General features: G+C 33.8%; 1 protein-coding gene across 1 annotated transcript in view; it reads right to left on the bottom strand.

The window, feature by feature from the left end:
- The window catches only part of LOC142353041 (uncharacterized), a 32,751-nt gene extending 21,213 nt beyond the window's left edge, over positions 1-11,538 (bottom strand). Inside the window, exon 1 of the mRNA XM_075405230.1 lies at positions 11,151-11,538. Coding sequence (XP_075261345.1) covers positions 11,151-11,236 — 86 coding nt within the window. The 5' untranslated portion in view covers positions 11,237-11,538. The remainder of the gene's footprint in view (positions 1-11,150) is intronic.
- Between the last annotated feature and the right edge of the window lie 8,542 nt (positions 11,539-20,080).

Below are 20,080 nucleotides of genomic sequence, written 5' to 3'. Positions count from 1 at the left end.
CTAATACACCAGTCACTGTTCAACCAACGCAACTACCTGGTAGAATTGAGCGACAAAGAGGTTTCGGTAATGAAATTCAGAATTCGCCAGATTATACTTTTTTTGAGTGATTTCTATGTTCAATTTTGGAATCTATTTGTATATGTTCATAAAAAATAATAAAGTTGTTGAACACTTTATAGGTGTTTCATATTAAATTTACTTTTTCAATTATATAATTTTTAAATACCTTTTTCAAGTTTTTCAGAATAAAGATTAACTGGAAAAGTTAGTTGATAATTTAGATGCTTGGTTATTATTAAAAACTTTTTTTGACAATTATGAAAAATGACGAATTTAATTTTGATATTTAAGAAAATTTTCGAATTTATTTTTGAGATTTTACAAAAAATGTCGAGAATAAACCTGATTTTTAAGAAAAAATATTTGTTACAACAGACTCAAAACTTGTCATTTTAACAATTATTAAAATTTTTGTTTTTAGCTTAAAATCGAACCGTAAAAATAGGAAAAATGAGGAACAAATTGGACAATTTGTACGAACATTTTGGTGAACTTTTCGATTTTTAATGAACAAAGTGAGGCTCTATTTTTGACTTTTAAGAAAAAATATTGTTTGAAAAGTCGACATTTAACAAATAAAAAGAGTTCAAATTTTGACTTTCAGAATATACACTACATTTAAAACATAACACGAAAGCTGAATTACCCAATAAAAGTTTGATATTTTTAACCAAAGGTTGTTTCAGTACAAACATTTTTTTAATTTCTAACTTCAAAGTACAACGTGGGGTTTTCAATTATTCCATGACCATCTAGTAAAAAATCAACATTTTTCATTAACTCACTCTCATACTTTGAGTTCTTAAGTGTCTGAATTCGGTCAAAGAAGGATGATCTCAAAGTTTGAGTGCTTGCATTTCTTTGCACAGCTCTCAGTCGATGTCTCTTGAACTTCTTTCTACTAAATCTCTTCTTGGACACGCTGGTTAATTTTTCAACAAACTTGTTTTCTGAATTATGTTCTACCGCTTGCTTCAATTGTGTAAAAACAAGTCCTGCTTCTTCCGTTGTGTGACCAAAAATCTGATGTTTATATAAGGTGTACAAGCAGTCCACTGTCTGATATTGAAAAGATAAATCACCCATTTTTTTAGAATAACTCATTAATGGAAGATGAAATCAGAATTATTCAATGAGATTATTTTTTCAGAAGACAAAAGTGTTATTGTGAGACGCAACAGATTATTCACTAGTAAGCAATTAAGTTTTATAATCCCTAACCGATTCGCAAATGAACAAAGCTTTCTCGAAAATTTTTTTTTATAAAAGTCAGATAAAACTTGATACATAACTGAATTTCAATTGAAAATTGACACAGATCAAGAGACAACAGCTCAGTAAAGTACAAGTTCTTTTATTTGTTCTTAATATTTCACACACTATTACTCGCTAATGCAACACAGACGCGCTAAACATCAAGATAAATATGCTGCTCTAGTTCAAATGTTTGCTCAGGTTTAAATTTCTTATCAAGTTTCTTTATAAGGAATTTTTGCAAAATGGCGCAATTTAATTTTCCATATTTGGAAATGAAAGAAGAATAATGACATCATTACCAAAAAAGGTAATCAGAAACAATAGACGGAATAGAATTACAGTTTAAATCATTCAAATAATTTCTCTCTGTCAGATCAAGTTGATATAATGTCTCTCTCTAAAGTCTCTCCGTTTTACTCGAGTGCTCCTTTTTTGTTTACAGATTCTCAACCTAATACTGGAACTGATTCGGTTCCCTTTTATATAGACTTTGGTTGTAACCCAAAAAGATTTGGGAGATTTACCGCGTTCCAGATTTTTATAAATTGACAAAAATTATTCTGAGCCAACTTTCCAGGTCTTCAAAAAAGATAACTCTGGAACCTTTGAGAAGTACCAACAAAATCAAATTGGAGATTACAAATTCCTCAAGATTAATATCCTGAATGGGATTTGGAACTGAGTGAGCACCCGGCTCAATTTGCTAAGAACCCATGTATGGAGGATGCTCTGCAACGATGTCACAAAGTCAGAGAGGTCAGCATAGGACGTAATCGACGAATATATGTGACTTTCATTCAAAACATTCAGGAAAATCCAGCCTCCATTTATGTGCAGATTCAACTTTTTTGTCGTAAAGAAAACAATGAGTTCAGCCAGGTGACTTATGTCAGCTACACTTTGGACGAGTTCAGGGAACTGATTCAATATTTGAATGACTTTTTGAACATTGAACAATATACATTTCAGTAATAATTGTTGTGTGATTTTTTAATAGATCTTTGTCTACTCTACAATAAAATTTTCATTTTAAACGTCTGTGATCTGAGAATGAGTTGGGATATTGGTTGCTCAGGAAACATTTTTTTGAGTCTCAGAGATAACTCAAATGTTTTTCACTTTAGACTTCATTACGAACTTGAAAGATATTCTATACTGTCCATGAAGCTCAAAATCTTCCCAAATTAGAAAATTTGGACAAAGAGCCCCAAATTTCAGAATTTAAGTTGGTTATTCATACTGGATTACGCAGAACAGGTCTTACATATCGTCTTATATTACGCAGAACAGGTCTTATATAGAAAAACAACAAGTTACCATTTCACAACATTGTTGGAACGGGTATAAGTGGAGTTTAATGACAATTACTGAATCAAAAAAGAAGAGTACGAGAACGTACTAGAGCATCTCCCTACACTTTTATTTTATATTGAAAAATTTCAGAAAACTTGCAATGACGTGCACGAAGGAACCCAAATTTGATGGATATTATCATTCGTGTCAACATATTCAATTGTTACGGAAGCATAAATTCAAAATTTAAATTTGTAGGGAATTAACCAAAAACTTCCTCATGGGAGACATATTGGCAATGGAAATTCCTTTTTAGACTTTTTCTCTGCTAGATTGAAAGTTTTTGGATTACATGCTATACTACACGATTCCGCTGGAGCTGTTAAAGCAACTACAAACAAGGGTGCAGGATACTATTACATGTTATCAAATTTGCCAAGCTCATGTTTTTTGGGTCATTTAACTGGTTTAATCTTTTGTGTTTTTTTAAACTTTATCATCCTCAAATTTTCCAAATGATAGACTGCTAATCTTTTTTGTAATAATCCAACCTAGAAAAAAGAATGTCTCTCGCTGTATTTGATATTGAGTGCTTGGACGGAAAAATTGTTGAGGAGTCGGGTGTTTTCAAGGATGGAACAGTATTGGGGTACAGTTTCCTCCCAACCAACGACTATAAATCTACATTTCAAGCAAAATGGAACTTAGCAAAATAGAGTTGTCATCAATCATTCATCAACACTGTTCAGCTACAACAGAATACTTTGCAAAAGGGTTACAGAATTGTAATATTCTCTCAAATTACTTGTGTAAAGATGTGGAGAACCTAGATGGTCTTGGTTGTCCAAAAATTTCCAAACTTCTCAACAACTCGGATAATGACTGGGATTGTAGCAACTATCCGTATTGACACAAAAGGACGTTTCACTGTACAGAGAAGAAAGCTTATGCTTACGGAACTTGGACTCTTGACTTTTTTGATAACGTATAATTTTTGTAATTTCTAATTGTATTTGAAATTGTTTTGTAAACATTTTTTTACTACTTTTGAAATCAGAGAAAAGTGGCAATCCCAGTTGGAAAAATTTATTTTCCCATTAAAAATAAGGTATAAACGACCGAGCATACAGATAATGGTTTAAATTTAGGTAATTTTTTCTTTGATGATAATAACCAGGAACAACAATCGTGGAAATGTTTTGGACAGACTTGTAATAGATAGGTGGTTTTTTGTCCCAATGGTTTGTTATTTAATTAATATTAGCATGCTGTATAGTAAGAATAACTCTTGCACAAACCCGTAAAGAAGCAACAATTAGAATTGCTATCCTATCTAGTACAGTCGGTTATATTTTACCTTCTCTTAAACTATGAACAAAATAATCTCTTCTAAGGAACGCTTTTTTATTTCATTGGTGGGACCAAGCGGGTCTGGAAAATCTCAGCTTATCCATGATTGTTTAATTTTTGGAATTTTTCAACTCAACTTAATTAAAATTTACCATTTTTATCAACATTATCAATCACTTTACGGACTAAAGTTGAAAAACATTAAGAACATTCATTTTATTCAAGGAGTTCATTCAGAGTCTACCCAATAATGGAACAAACTTTTTGCTGATTTTTAATGATTCTTGTGAGAAAGTCTCAAGCTCTAAAAAGTTTGTCAAAATTGCAACTGCTGGAAGGCACAAAGGAATTGGTACTATATATATATATATATATATATATATATATATATATATATATATATATATATATATATATATAAATCGTAAACTTTTTCATCAGAGTAAGTTGGGAAGAAATATTGAGTTAAAAAATACTCATAGAGTTTTATTCAAGTCTCCTAGAGATGTTCAACAGATTAATACTCTTAGTCAACAGCTGGGGTTAGGATCACAATTCAAAGATTGGTATACAAAAACTAATTCAAGCCCGTATGGTCATTTACTCTTGGATATAACTCCTAAAACAGTCGATTCTCTTAGATTTTGCACGAACAATGGTTCTATTCTCATTTTTCTCCTTCTTAAAACGAAACAAGAGACTACTTTTTTTAACGATGCACACATAACATCTCTCTACCTTGATAACGTTCCCTACGTATTCCCAGAACTTCAAGAAAACTTTCCTAAGATATTGTCCGAAAGATTTCTTTCAGTTTCTAAACGAATGCTTAGTAAACCTTCTCTGAAGACAACTACAGGAAATACAAAAACAAGACGTAATAAAATACCGAGACGAAATTCATCAAGCTGTGCTAAAAAGAACCGGAATAAATAAAAGAAGAGCAATTTTAAGTTCACCAAAAGGAATAGAGCTCATATCAGTTTTGACACAATCTATCATTAATCAATTTTTTTGAAATGGAACAGTTTGTTGCGATTTCTCAACACCTGTACGAACAAAAATTTAAATTAGAAGTTAAAAAGTTGGACAGTTTGAGCAGAAACCAGTTTCTGTCCCTACACATTTGAACCCTAATTACAAGCAAATCAGCAACAGAAACAGATCATTAAAATACGAACCAATTGTAGATCATATTTTGAATTCGCGGCGGTTCAAGTTATCTCTCACCGACACAATTTCTTTAGTTGGAACAGATAAAGAAGTAGCTTTTGCAGATTTTGTTTGGCCTTATATAGAAAGAACGTTGATTTTCCCGACATATATTACACAATACTTGATGCTAGTGGAATAAATGCTCAAAAAAAAACAAAGATGCCAAAAGCAAAATAGAGGGAGCTGAATTCCTTTCAAAATCTGAAAAAGCCAAGCTACAATGACTATATAGAGATGGAAAAACCGCGTATGGGTCAATTAAAAATCTACAAAAGGCAAATTGGTTATCCAAAAAGAAAATTGCCTACTTTCTGCACAGTGAAGATTCCTACACAAAGTATCGTCATGCAACACGACATTTAAAAAGATTACCAGCATTTGCTAAGCGAATCAATGAGATCTAGTGTCTCGATCTGGATTTTGTGGATAAATTATCGGGCTCTAATAATGGAGTCAAGTCTTTATTAGTATGTGTTGACCTCTTTTGTCGCTTTGTTCGTGTGCAACCAATGAAGTCAAAGTACTCTACCGATGCAGTTGTAGCTTTCAAAAAAAAGTTGCGTATAAAGAGTACGCCAGCGAAAGTATGGGTTGATCAGGGAACAGAGTTTGGTGGTGAGTTTCGAAAAATTTGTACTGACAAGAATATCAAAATTTACTCTACTAGAAGTGAAACAAAAACTACTGTAGCAGAGCGAGCAATAAAATCTCTGAAAAACAATATTAATCGCTATATGGAAGAAAACGGTGACAAATGCATGAGAAAAATGGATTCCTTTCTCAAAATTATGAACACAAGAGTTAATCGCTCAACAGGTAAAGCTCCAAAAAATGTAACAAAAAAAGACTTTTAAAAATTTTTTTTTACAGAAACCCAATCAATCAATATAAGCGACCACGTTCTAAAGTTGGTGAAAAGTGTTCGTATATCAAAAAAAGATATTCCATTCAGAAAAGGTTATAAATCTCAGTTCAAAAAGATTAAAAATGCTACTTATAAACCACCAACCTATAACCTTTGCGGAGAACAAGGTGATGAAATTCTAGGTAAATTTTATGAACAAGAGCTTTCAAAGTGTATCATTTAAAAAAGATTTCCTTCACTATTGAGTTTGTTTCCATCGCGTCCTTTGATTGTTACCAAAACAATACATTAACTTCTTTCACGAATTTTCTACCTGAACAAATTAATCTTGATGGAGAATGGGAGGTAGCGATAACAGAACTGTGGTATCCTTCCTTGTAACAATACATAACAGAGGGTAAACTCTTCTATCTAGATGAAGCAACACCAGATACAAAACCATTGAATTATTACACACTTGATCCATATACCCCTTGATCTCTGATATTGTCAAAGAAATGAACAGAAAAATTCCGGAACGTGAAATATATTAAAAAACGCCAATCAAGTTACACGTTAACCGAATTACACAGCGAATTTCTTTGAGCTTTCCTAATGAAGCCTTCCTACTTGTCACTTTTAGTTCAGACCTTTGTCATGTCTTTGGATGCGAAGAAGCTGTTAATGGTATGGGTGTTTTCATGAGTGGTGTTGGTCCACATTTTCCAAGTTCCCGTATGACATTGTAAGAATACACACCTTAATGATATATAGTGATATTGTTGAAAAAAATATTGTGGGTGATACAAAAGCTGCTCTTTTACTATGCATTCCATTGATATCAAAATTTAAGAACAGAGACATCATCTCAACGGGACAATACATGAATTATCAAAATTTTCCAAACTTACAATTTAAAAAATATAAAAAACACATTCCACAGCAAAAAACTTGAGCTCCCGTACTCTGATGGTGAAAGAGTTCCTTTCAACTCTGTTGGTGTAACAAGAGTAGTACTTATGCTTAGAAAAAATTCTGACAATAATTCTTAGATTTAAAGTTGTAAAAAATGGTTGCTGAGAGTGATTTACCGTGTTTTCGTGGTTATTCAAGACAAAAGGGAAGAGGATTCGGAGCGTTAGCACAAACAATTGAGAGGACAGCTATTCCATTCCTGAGGAGATATTATGTTGTCCCAGCAGCAAAAAGATTCGGTGCTGATTTGCTTGATATAGCTGCACCAGAAATTGAAAATGTTCTAACTGGAAAAAAACTCAAATCTCTGGCTGTAGACGTTTGAAAAAAAAACATAACGTAAACAGCTAAGTGGTGGAAAATTTAGGAAACGTCGAATTAATTGAAGAGTTTCCTCAACAACCAGGGGGACTAGAAGAGACATTTTTTCTAAGCTAAATTGAATACTAGATCAACAAACGATAGCAATTTTCGTTATGGTCACTTTACAAAATCTTTGTGACAAAATTCCTGTTTTGGAACCAATTGAATCATCTCACGTTCAAGAAGTTTATCCCAGTACTTCATTGGATGAAAGCAGCATTGAATCCGAGTTTCAAACAAGTAGAAGCACATATCTTGATATGAGAGATATCCACCTTCAAATCAAAGTTTGTTTACAAAAGGGAAAATTGTTTGATGACTTTAAGAAAAAACACGAGCATGGAAAAGCAGATATGGGAATGTCTTTCAGGGATCATAATTTACATTATCCAGCTCACGTCAACAATTTATTACACTGTCTCTTCTCCAACTGTGAAGTGCATCTGAACAATCAACAAGTTTACAACTCAAATGGTCTCTATGGACACCGAGTTTTAATTTCCAATGAATTTAACGCTTCCACAAGAAATAATGAAGGTAATGAATAAAAAATAATTACAAATTTGAAAAATAGCTTAGCAACTTTGAGAAAAGCCCTTTTATAGATCGAGAGGAAGAACTCTTGCTGGAAAATGGAACTCCTTATTACGGTATATTAGCAATTGATTTGTTCCAATGTGAAAAGTTAATGCTTCCAAATACAAAAATTAGACTGAAATTGATTTGTGTAATACCCAATTTTTACGTGATCTCCTATAATCCTCACGTCTCCTTTAAATTTCTTGACTGTTCCCTGTTTACAAGACATGTTGTTGTTAACGAAGTGTATCACCAGACGATAAAATATCAATTAACTCATCAATCTGGTTGTTACAACTTTATGGAAACAATTGCACGTACATTCATGATTCCTTCAGGACAGAACCAGTTTATTCAGGAAAATGTTTTCAACAATCAGAACAACAGCTACTGCGATGAACACAATTTCAGCATTCACAGGAAACTTTAAAGAAAATCCTTTCCATTATCGGAAATTTGATTTACCAGAACAAAAAAATTGTTCGAGGAGGTAGAGCTATAGTATCAGTTGATACAACCAATGACTGTAGGGCATATGTAATAAGAATGAAAGCAATGAACATTAACGAAGAGATCCCTGCGTTACCAAATAATCTATTTCAGAACCATTACGTACTTGTTTTTGATCTCACTTCACTTCAAGATGCTGGAGAAAATATTCATTATCCTGAACTCAGCGGTGAAAGTATCCGAATAGAAAATTTTTTCGACCGACCGCTAAGAAGCGTGACAGAAATAATTGTTCTAGGAGAAAGAATGTCCACTGTTAAAATTGATCAGTACGGAACGGTTGCTAAAAATGTCTGAAGATTATTGCGTCAACGAAAATTTTTTAATATTTTCTTTTAATTTTTTTATGGGTTTTACATTATTGCTTTCTGCATTGGAACATTTGTGGGTTATATATTATCGTCACCCAGTTGCCATTCTCTTTACCAAATAATTTCTTAATATGGACGTTAACGGGGGGAGAACTAATTCAAACTTTTTTGTTTCAGTTGCTCTCCTAATTTTTCAGATACATATTTATAATGATTCTTTTCTACCCCAACTCCCAAAAAAATTCTGTTGACAAAATTAAAAAATCAAGCACAGTTTTGTTGGAGCAAGGTAAAAAGTCCAATGATTGTTGCTTTTTTGAAGAGAATGAGTCTTTTCAGCTTGACTGTATGGTTAGAAATCCTTGTGTTAATGGTACTTGCATATAAAGTGGAGAAAAATTTATTGTCACGGATAACACTTCCCTGAGACATATTATTGAACGAATTCCAGAACTCAAATACCCCTATATTGGATCCTTTCCAAAAGATTGTTTTCCAAGACTACCCACATTCAGCTTTGCCATCATCAAGACTTCTGCGAGCAGTGAAGCTGGATAGCATTGGACAATGATTGCTCGACTCAATCGAACTAAATACTATGCTGATTCATTCGCTCGTCTAATCACAAAATACAAACTTTTGAATAAAAAGTATCGGAAAATGATGCAACAGCCAGTTCAGAAAACTGACAATTTGTGTGTATTTTACAAATTTTTTGCAGAAATTCAACTATTTAAATTTTTTCAGACAAAACTGAAGAATGTTCATGACGTTCATGTTTTAAACTTTATCAGTAATTATATGTGAATTATAGAAATATATTGTAGAATAAGTCGAAGTCTAATAAAGTCGACAGTATTTTTTTTCTAAATTCTTCGTTAGTTACTCCAATTTTTGTTGTCGACGTTATTAACTATTCGGCTAAATTAACCTTGATACTCCTTCCTTTTGTACTAGCATCATGAAACGTTTGATTAATTTTATATTTGCATGTGCTTAATTTTTAACGTGTCAGTTTTTTTGCACATTTTAATTCAATTTTTTATTTATTTAACCTTTTTCCAGGTTATGAGCGCGTAGGAGTTCACTAGTACTGTGACATTGCCAGATTAGCAAGAGGTAGTTTCGCTGCGCCATCTTGCTATTTAAGGTCGGCTATTCCTAATCTTAATACATTGCGGCGGCCATACCTGATATTATTACATTGCGGCTGCTATACCTGATATTAATACTTTGCTGTGGCTATACTTAATCTTAATACTTTGCGCTTGTTATACCAATAAAAATATTCAAATTTACTGCGAAAGGAATTATCGGCGGCCTGTACATTTCCCCGCCTGTACAATTCCCGTGCGAGCTGCCTGTAGAATTCCCCGCCTGTACAATTCCCGTGCGCGCTGCCTGTACATTTCCCCGCCTGTACAATTCGGGTGCGCGCTGCCTGTACAATTCGCCGCCTGTACAATTCCCTGCGCGGAAAGGCTAATGACCGGCTCCCAAAAATGCGGCTGATCTACTCACACTATACTACTTGCGCCCCTAGATTTATTCCCTACCTTAATACGTTGCGGCGGCTATAACTAATCCTAATACGTTGCGGCGGCTATTCCTAATCTTAATACATGGGAAATATACATAATCTTAATACATGTAGGCGGCCATAGATTTATACCCTATCTTAATACATTAAGGTAGACCCTTTCTCAAAAATACCCCTATACCCTATCTTAATACAGGGTTCTACACCCTCCCCGTGAAGGGTTGCTCACCCTATTACTACTCACTATTTCTACAGTCCAGTTACGACTGGGGTTAACATCTTTATCCAAAAGATGCGAGAATCGTTGCTATTTATTCCCCAGACCCATATAACCCCTCCTATTAAACCAACCTCCACCATTCTTCCCGCCTGAGTTTTACCAACGCTCGTAGCGCTCTTAGTAACTATTTATGACATTCAGGCGACGCAAGGGTGTTTGTCCCGGAATGCAGACCATCCTGGTTCGGGGTATTAAATAGTTTCAGAGCAAATATGACGCAGAGCTTCATCTATGTACAAACATTTGGCTAATAAAACGGTCATAGAGAGTACCACTACGTTCAAATTCCCAGCAAATTAAGGTGCTATCATTTATAAAATTTTCAATGCAATCAAAAAATCCCTAAATTAGAGTTGAGTTCTAAACATTATATATATATATATATATATATATATATATATATATATATATATATATATATATATAAGAGCAAAATTCAAAACCCAGTTAAAGCCAGTTTAATATTACTTAATATTTTCGGATAGAGCAGTTGGCATAATATCGCAATCGATGCCAAATGTCAACTGTCCTAGTTATGAATTGGAAATGAGTTATAACTAATCCACTTACGTTAAGAACTGCGACTTGATCATGTCGGCTGTCGGAATGAAATCCTTAACCACTTCTGATGATGACGATAATGGTAACTTTGGCATTGTGGAAATGTGAAAGTTTGTATTTACTCTTAATAACGCAAATAACAACCAACACACAAAATGTACCTTTTCAAATAAACCCAACTATGTTCAGAATCAATTAGTCAATTAATGGGTAATATTGTTTAGATTATGAGCTGGTCAAAGATGCTATAAACACTCAAAGGCAAGTTGCAAGCTTCGGTTTTGTATTAATGCTCTGTCGCGAAAATGACGTCTTATTTTTCTAAGTTGCCATTACAGCTTTCAAATTGTTTGGTACCATGATGTTACTTCAATCGATATAAATAAATTCAAATCAAGTGAAAGTTGCAAACTAACGTATAGTCTATAGAAAACGTCGGTTTAAATATAATCACAGAGTTTCTATTAAACAGAACAATATTGACCATTTTGTATAGAGTTGTCATGTTTTCATTCATTTATAAAACACCGGTTTTAAAGGTAAACGCAAAATTTTGGTTTAATCATAAATGTTAAATATGAATGTTTCTTGGTTTTTGCATCATGTTATATCAATTGTTTTCAGTTGGCTGTAAGAGCATACGGAAACCATGACAAAACCCCTATTGCTCTAGAATGACGTATGAAAATATGCCCCACCGAGTGTCTAAGTTTGCTCATAAAAAGACCGATTCAGATTTTAGATCGTTCACGTTTTGGAGCTACACATGAAAACAGAAATGTTTCAAGATCCAAAACTGAATCTAGATCGTTTAAGTTTATGTACAGACTATACTAACAAAGTTACTTTTTCTTGTGGTTTTGCATTGTAAAGAGAGCCAATGAAATAGCTTATGAATCAGAAAAAAATGGATCACATATTGCGCTCTATTACTTGTTTTATGCCTCACGTTTAAATTGTGGGAAACGATGGTGCATAAATTTAACTGTAAAATTACAAAAAACAACATACAAAATTAAACAAGCAGGCTTGTTAATGAGCGTTTGCACATTAAGTTCCATCCCGAGCTGATCTACATTTTTGACTTAATTGTCAACTAAATGAAGAGGTAACCAAAAATAGATGTGTGAGTTTAAAAAAAATTGTTTCACACCCAAACTACTAATCGAACTACACATTGCCATGCCTCATTACAGCGCTCACAAGATCTGCCAGTAAAAAGACTACTAGAAAAAAACAAACAAAATAAGGAAAACTGGAAAATTAATGGCAAAAACTCAATACCTAAATCTGAAAGCACATAGTAAACAACGTCAAACTGAAATCAGATAATACCTTATCTGCACAAAATTTTTTGTCTTAACTATACGGCAGATGGATCTTTTGCTTAATGAAGCTGTATAACAAGTAAAGAGAAAAAATAATGAGGCGGCGTATTTCAAAAATCTATCAACATTTCTTAAACCAAATAATTTCAAATATCTTAAAAATCATTAGCTTTTAACAAAATAATAACCAATAAATTTACTAAAAAGTCAATACGAAACTGATGGAGCCTATATATGGTAAGAATAAGCCATAGAAATGGACTAAAGATGCAGAAAAGCTTGAGAAATTACAAACACAAATTATTGACTGCGAAAACACAAATTATTGAAGCCATTAAAATCATAAGCAATTATCAAATTGTCTTTTTTATTTCAATTGTTATCTGTATTAATTGAGCTAAAATTATAATGAACAATTAGATAAGTTCACTTGGGACTCATTTGAAATTATTTGGGCTCTGTTATTACGCAAATGTGGAAAAAGACGAGAAAAAACAACAAAAATTGACCACTCACAAAACATTTATGAAAACGCATATTGACCATAAACAAAACATCAGTGATGACATAACATCAGTAGAAAATATATTTTTTAAGGTTCAAAGAGTTGGATGACACTATTAATTACCAGTTGACGAAGAGAACAACAAAAAAAGTACAAAATCTATACAAATAACGAAATAAGAATTAAAAAAATGAAAATGAATAATATCATAAGCTTTCAGACTATTTGCTATAAATTGACTGCATAGATTATTATGATTCAATCAATCCTCAATTAGAAGCTTATAAATTTCTCAGCATTTTACTGCTACATAAAAATTAATAAAAAAAACCAAAAACCGCAACTTCTAAAAATACGATACAAAACTGTCAAAGCCATTATAAAAACGAACAATTCTGTAAAAAAGGTTTCTATTTTAAATTAATTTTTAACAGCAATTAGATTCTTTTTTCTTTAACTCTAGCTCTTCCAAAAATCAACAAACAAGAACAAATGCTTTAAAACCACGAAATCTTTGAGAAAACCCGTAGTATCAACGACATTAAACTCAACAGCTTTCGTCCGAAGTCAAAAAATACTCAACCTTATGCCTTGATGAAACAAGAATGCAAAAATAATGTTTGTTGTTGACTGGCCATCAAAAGGACATCAGAATAAGTCTTCTGACTATTAAAAAAAATAAAAAATCAATAGAAAAGTACGAGAAGAAAGTGTCAAAGCCATTTAATCCACAAGCTTTTCTTTGAAATCTTTATCAAGGATTCTTTTAAAATTTTTTCTGAGTTGATGGGAGCTATCAATAATAGGATAATGTGATAAGTTTCCAAAAGGAAACAAATTTGAAAAAAAATATCCAAAAATTAAGAAAGTATATGAAAACTCGTCGCATCGAAGTCATAAAACCAATAATTGAAGATAAAACAGCTAACCAAATTTATTTTGGTTGCAGTAGAAAAATCAGTCTCCTGCCATTAGTGAGAGGGACTTAGAATTCGCAAAAATAAGTTTAAGATCGGCTAACTTTCAGAAAAAAATATTTGAAAACATTTTTATAAAGTCTTAACAGCCATTAGCTGTCCACTCAAAGCACTAGATAGTTTCACTTAATGGTCATTAGGAAGACTATTGAACGTTTCGTAAACGTGTTTATGGCATAGGACTTCAAAAATTCAGTAAAATCTCAAAGAAAATCAAAATTTCATTAAAAATTACGAACACTCGAATCCAAAAAAATATGGGCGTTTCCTTGAAAGCTAAATTTCTGTTCATTGGGCATCATTGGACTGTAATTGAGGCTTGTCATTAATGGAACCTCGATATGTAAGGTGACTATTCTCTTAGTTACTAAAAAAACAAAAAAAAGTTGTTTAAAGTGAACCAAATTGATCCCAGACTACCAGTAGTATGAAGACTGTAAAACAAAAAATTGTCTGTCCAATGTTCCTAGAAAATGAAGTGAGTATGTCTCTTGGAAAAATCGCCTTTTTCGCTTATTTGACCGCAGGAACATCGGATCATACTTGATCAGACAGCGCTCGAAAGTGACCTCTGTTCAGACTATGCAAGACCGATATGGCCTTTGATCAGACAGGCATTTACAGATGGAAGGTACTTCTGATCAGACCAATATCAGACCATTGTCCTCACTTACGTGCACTTGAAGCAATTTCAACACTCTGTAATTTTGATGGGAAAACACACCGTGTGCGCTCCACTTCGGACTGATCCGTCTGGGAACTGAACCTGAGAACACTAGTCATTTAATTTTTCTCTATTTTGAGGGCAATTTGAGTGTTGATCATTGCAACAAAAACAATCTTTGATGACTTGGAAAACTTCGCAAGATTTAGGGTTGAAAAATCAGCAGCGACATTATTAGACTCCAAAGAAAACTCCATTGAAAGAAAATCCTATCCTTGAATTTTATTGTATAGCGCTTTTTATAAGTCATTTTGGTGTAATGACAGCTGGGAATTTTTTCCGAACCTTCACATCATGATATGAGTACAAAAATGAAAATTTGGTCCAAACGGCTGTGAAAATGAAAAAAAAACAACTCAAACAGTTTCATGATTAAGAAGAAAGCCATCATGCCGCCAACAACGGCTTTCGTCAACTTTGTTTCTGGGTTTTTATATTTACTTAGGTGAGTTTTGATGCCAATTTCCTTTCGATGTTTAAATTTTACTCGTTATTTCTTTTCCAAAAACTAATTTTCAGTCAAGTAATGCTTAAAAAACGTTCAAGCGATGAGAAAAACTATTAATTTTTTTGACCAAAATAAAATTTTACTGTGACCTTTGAAAAATTTTAGTTGGGCCAAAACAGCTCTTCCATTGTCCATTATTTTAAAAATTGAATTTCTTCGCAGCGAAAGGGAATTTAGTCCCGATTGTTTTGTCCTCTGAGGTTTTCTTTGCATAAAGACAAACTTGTAAGGCGTTAAGGATTTTCGAAGGAATTTCCAAAAAGGATATTAAAAGTGGAGCATTCAAAATTGTTGTAAATTGAAGGACTTTATTTCAAGAACGTCTAAATGAAAATCAGTCAGATTTCTTTATTTCTGCTTAATGCGCAATTTGTTACTTTGTTAGAAGTTTCGTTCGACAATAGCTCAAAAATACGAATCGTGGCCAAATATGGCGGATGTTTCCAAACTTTCCCAAATTTGAACAATTTTGCCTTTCTGTCCTTGTGTTCCACCACTTTCATCTCTTAAAACATGGGCCGTGAAAAATTACGCAAATTTGTTTGACTTCTTGTACGTTTTGCGGCGTAATGGTATCTGTGTTGTGAGCCAACGCTGAAATTGTTGAGCCCAACAGCGTATCACTTTAGAACTTTTCCTTTCTATTGTAGTTGCAAAATTTTAACTTCAAAAACTCAAGTTATAACAAATGCAAGAGGAAATGCAATAGGATAATGTGCCTAAGATGTTTCACGACAATTTTCTCACCAAAATTGCTAAACAAAACATGCTTTTCTATCCTTCGATTATTCCGATTATTGGTTCCACCAGTCCTATTAGTGCACCGAGTTCTCTTAGTTACGCTTTCGCAATTAATTGCTTTAAATCAATTTTTGTAATTTTAATTTTAGCTTACTCCGTAGGCAAACCTCCACCTCGACAACAAAAATGCATTTCCATATACACCTTCGACTTCCCTTTATCGTCTTTTCCTCCTTTGACCTCTAAGTAATTATAACTCCCGTCGACTGACTTTGTAGGCGCTTTTATTGCAATTTGCATGTCTCTTAACACATAAGTCCAAGATTGAGGTCTGAAGCCCGTGGGGCAGGCGGTTTCTTTGGCTCGTTTGGGGTCGAAGTTATGTACGATGCAGTAATTTCCATCATCCCATTTTGTCAGATTAAGAAATTCTTCCTTGAGGTCTTGCAGTTCTTGCCAGATACGCAATTTATTTGAGTCAAAGTTTCGCTCCAATTCAACTAGTTCAGAAAACAATTTTTTTGTTGATAATTGGTCCGAAGTTTTCACGTGAGACGACCGAACAGCAAGTTTCATTGAGAATACATTTCTGTACTTTTTAAGTTGAATCGATTCTGAAACAATGTTGGAAGATGACCGCAAAGCGTTCAAATTAATTCGGGATAAATTGAGAGGCTTCGTGACAAACATTTCGCCCTCCCACTCAACATGGGCATCTTTCTCGTTAAGAGTATCCAACACATCCTGAACAGTTGTAGAGTCAGAATCCGAGCCAGATTCGCCGTAATTTCCAGACCCAGAAAACCCACTGTAAGAAAGAGTAGCTTCTGTATTGTGAGATTTATCTTCGCTCATTTTTGTCTCGTTAAACGTATCGGTTTTGGTGGTGTTCTCTTCTATCAATTTATTCAGAACTTCTGTAATTTTATCAGGCCGAGCGTAACCCGGATCCCAAAAGGTCGAGTTCCATTTAGTCTTGTCGAATGAAGCCGATGAAACTTTCTGTTTTTCCAGTTCTTTGTTGAGGAGGTCTTTCAAACTGACCTCGTCTCCGGAGTCTACATAGCTGGCATCTGTAACCAGCGACGCCCGAATGGAACTGACGGTCTCCTCCGCCAGTATTTTGACGTCATCGGACTTGAGATACCTCTCATCGACCCCTTGACCTCCATTCATATTTTGTAACCGTGTGAACAAATTCCCTTGCGAGATTTGTTCACCTGTTATCGTTAGTTCCCTACGGGCCGATTTCTGACCATTAACGACGTATTGAACATCGAAAGAGTTGAACTTGTGAGGATTTTGTCTCATTTCTTCTGCCAAAAGTTTGCAATCTTGTTCTTGCTTGCATCCAAACTTGAAAGTGATGATTTTGGCCATTTGAATGTTGGGTCGCCAAACGTCGTCAAGTTTGAATCTATCGGATGTCGATTCCATCAAGGAGTCTTTCCACACTAATCGAATCTTAAGAAAATAAGTATACAGTTCAGTAAAACCATGGAGGATCGTTAACGCGCGTTTGCACAAAAAGCTAGAGCCCCCTCACATGTCAAATAATTTATGAAATCTTGGAAAAATGAATTCTATATAACGTATACTATGGTACCAAAAAGCTACGTACACCTAAAGATTTTTAAAAAAGCAATAGAAACAACAAATAATATAACATTTTGAGTTCAAATTAGTTCTCTAATAACGCGCCATTACACCTTTAGCTTTTTTGACGTCTAGTAGACGGTTTGTAAAGTTTTCATACAGGTTTCTTACGACGTCTGGGTCAATTTCATTCCAAACTTCCTACTTTTTTTCTTTAAATTTTCCCAACAAACTGTCTGTTTTCGTAATCGTTGCTTCAAAATTGCCCATAAATTTTCAATAGGACTCAGATCTGGAATATGCTGGCCATTACACTACCTTACACTCGTTATCGTTATCTTGGAAAAAATTGCCGATAATCTTCGATTTATGCACAGGAGCATTATCTTGTTGAAAAACAATGTCCAGGAAATGCACTTTTTCTTTGTAAATTTTTAAAAATTTCCAAATAACCAACTGCGTTTAGCTTGTTTGGACAATTAACAAGCAATTTCCGTCCATCTGATTCCATTGAACCCCAAAATATAAGTGATCGTTTGTCCGAACTCAAATATTTTATATTTTTTTAAAAGAAATCTTGTTCCGTTTCTTCGAAAAACTCTAACAGTTCCGTCGCTGGAGATGCGAACCCTTGTTTCATCAGTAAAAATAACATTCTGCCAGAAAGAGAACGGCTTCATTAGCATACTGATACACCATATTGAATGAAAACACTTGCTTTTCTTCTTCACACTGACCTTTTTTTGAAGCATTTCTTAAAAAACGTCATATTTTTGGAGAATTCGTCTAACTGTACCTCTGGAAATTGTATCGTAGCAAGAGAAAGCGTTATGAGTCAGTCTAATGAGCTCCAGTGAGGTTTTGGGATCTTTCAAAACATCAGTAACTAACTTTTTTTCTGATTTTTTTGACATTTTTTGGGGGTCTTCCGCTAAATTTTTGGGGCTCGAAACTGTTATTTTTCAAGTAACGTTTGTATGCATACTGTGCACTAGATCTTGACATCAAGTTGAGTTGCTTTTGTATTTTAGACCATGAAAATACGACATCTCGTAGCGTAACAACTTGGCAAACGGTGAAAGAAGAAAGAGGTTTAACCATCTTTTCTGTTTTAGCAGAGAAAAGGAGACTGATATTTCTCTTAAAATTTCTAAATTTCACGCCTTTTTTCACGCCTTAGCGCATATCATGCTTATGAAGCACAAATAATGCCTCCAAAGCAGAAATCATGCTGTATGTAGCTTTTTGGTACCATAGTGTATATGTAGAGTGGGTGAAATATATTACAAGAGTGGGTGAAAGTGTCATTATAAAACATTTTCATGGTTCGATAACTGTCTCAATCATTTTTCTTTTTTCCTATTACGACTGCTTACGTTTTTCATCTTTCCAAAGTCATAAGTTTTCATCTTTAAACTTTTAAAACAACTTACCGGTAATGCTTTGGTGATTTTTTTCAATGTAAGCAATGGAGTCAATTTAACTTGTGTTATCACAGATTAGAAAGACACTAAAACTTCAAAATAATGTAAAGTAGTTTTCTTATTTGCAAAAAGATACCTCAGGATTCTGTTTCGGCAGCAAGTAGGAAAAAATAGCCAATTTTGGAGAACCTGTTGTTCATGAAAGGAAAGTAAAGTTCAATTGATTTGAAGAGCTCTGTTTCACATTCAACTTGTCAACTCTGTTTCACATGCACATGTCAACTCAACGAAAACTGGAAGCCAAAAATTTAAAATCAGGAGAGAAAGCATGCAAAAATATGCAAAAATGTGCTCCTACTTTTAAAGTGGTTGCAGCTGACAGATCAATTAAAAAGATTATGTATAAACAAGTATCATTCACGTTTACAATGGTTGGAGGCGAGATTCAAAAGGAAATTTACTCACAAATTAGGCACCACTTAATGCCTGTAACATCGAAGCCTACTGTTTTTGCCCACAAAAACACCTTATTGTAAATTTTGGAGAAGATACATTCGAACAGCTATTGAATCATGAATGAAGGGCAGCGCATTCCGTTTCAGAAAAAATATTTTACGTAACTATTACTTTCTATGAGAGTCGGATAGGAGTTTGCTGTTTTCAGCGATGATTGACCAGAACTTGTCGAAAAACTTTAAAAATTTATTTTGGGTATTTTAAACGGTGTCCCGCTTTTTCACCCCTTTTCATTTAACCCCCTATCATTAAACCCCGATTTATTCACCCCCGTATCAATTAACCCATCTATTTTTCAACCCCTCTATCATTTCATCCCGATTTTAATCATTCTATGAAATAAGGATTATTAAATTAGCAATATAATCATTTGGCCATGCCTTGTGGGCCATGACCATGCCTCAGCGGCCCGTGGGACTTGATATGAAACTATCACAACCGAACGTGGGATTAATTTATCCACTTAATTATGACAAAACATGCCGTTAATGTCGACTGCTAATGGTGGGATGAAATGATAAAGGGGTTAAATCATAGATGGGTTAAATGATGTGTTAAAATATGCGGGGTTAAATGAATCGGGGTGAAGAGAAATAGATGATGGTACCTCTTCCATAGGC

The sequence above is a fragment of the Convolutriloba macropyga genome, chromosome 14 (genome assembly GCF_964194025.1).
Source record: "Convolutriloba macropyga chromosome 14, txConMacr16.3, whole genome shotgun sequence".
Classification (NCBI taxonomy): Eukaryota; Metazoa; Xenacoelomorpha; order Acoela; family Convolutidae; genus Convolutriloba; species Convolutriloba macropyga.
The sequence above is the reverse complement of the archived record's forward strand: the minus strand, read 5'-3'. Positions and strand labels throughout refer to the sequence as shown.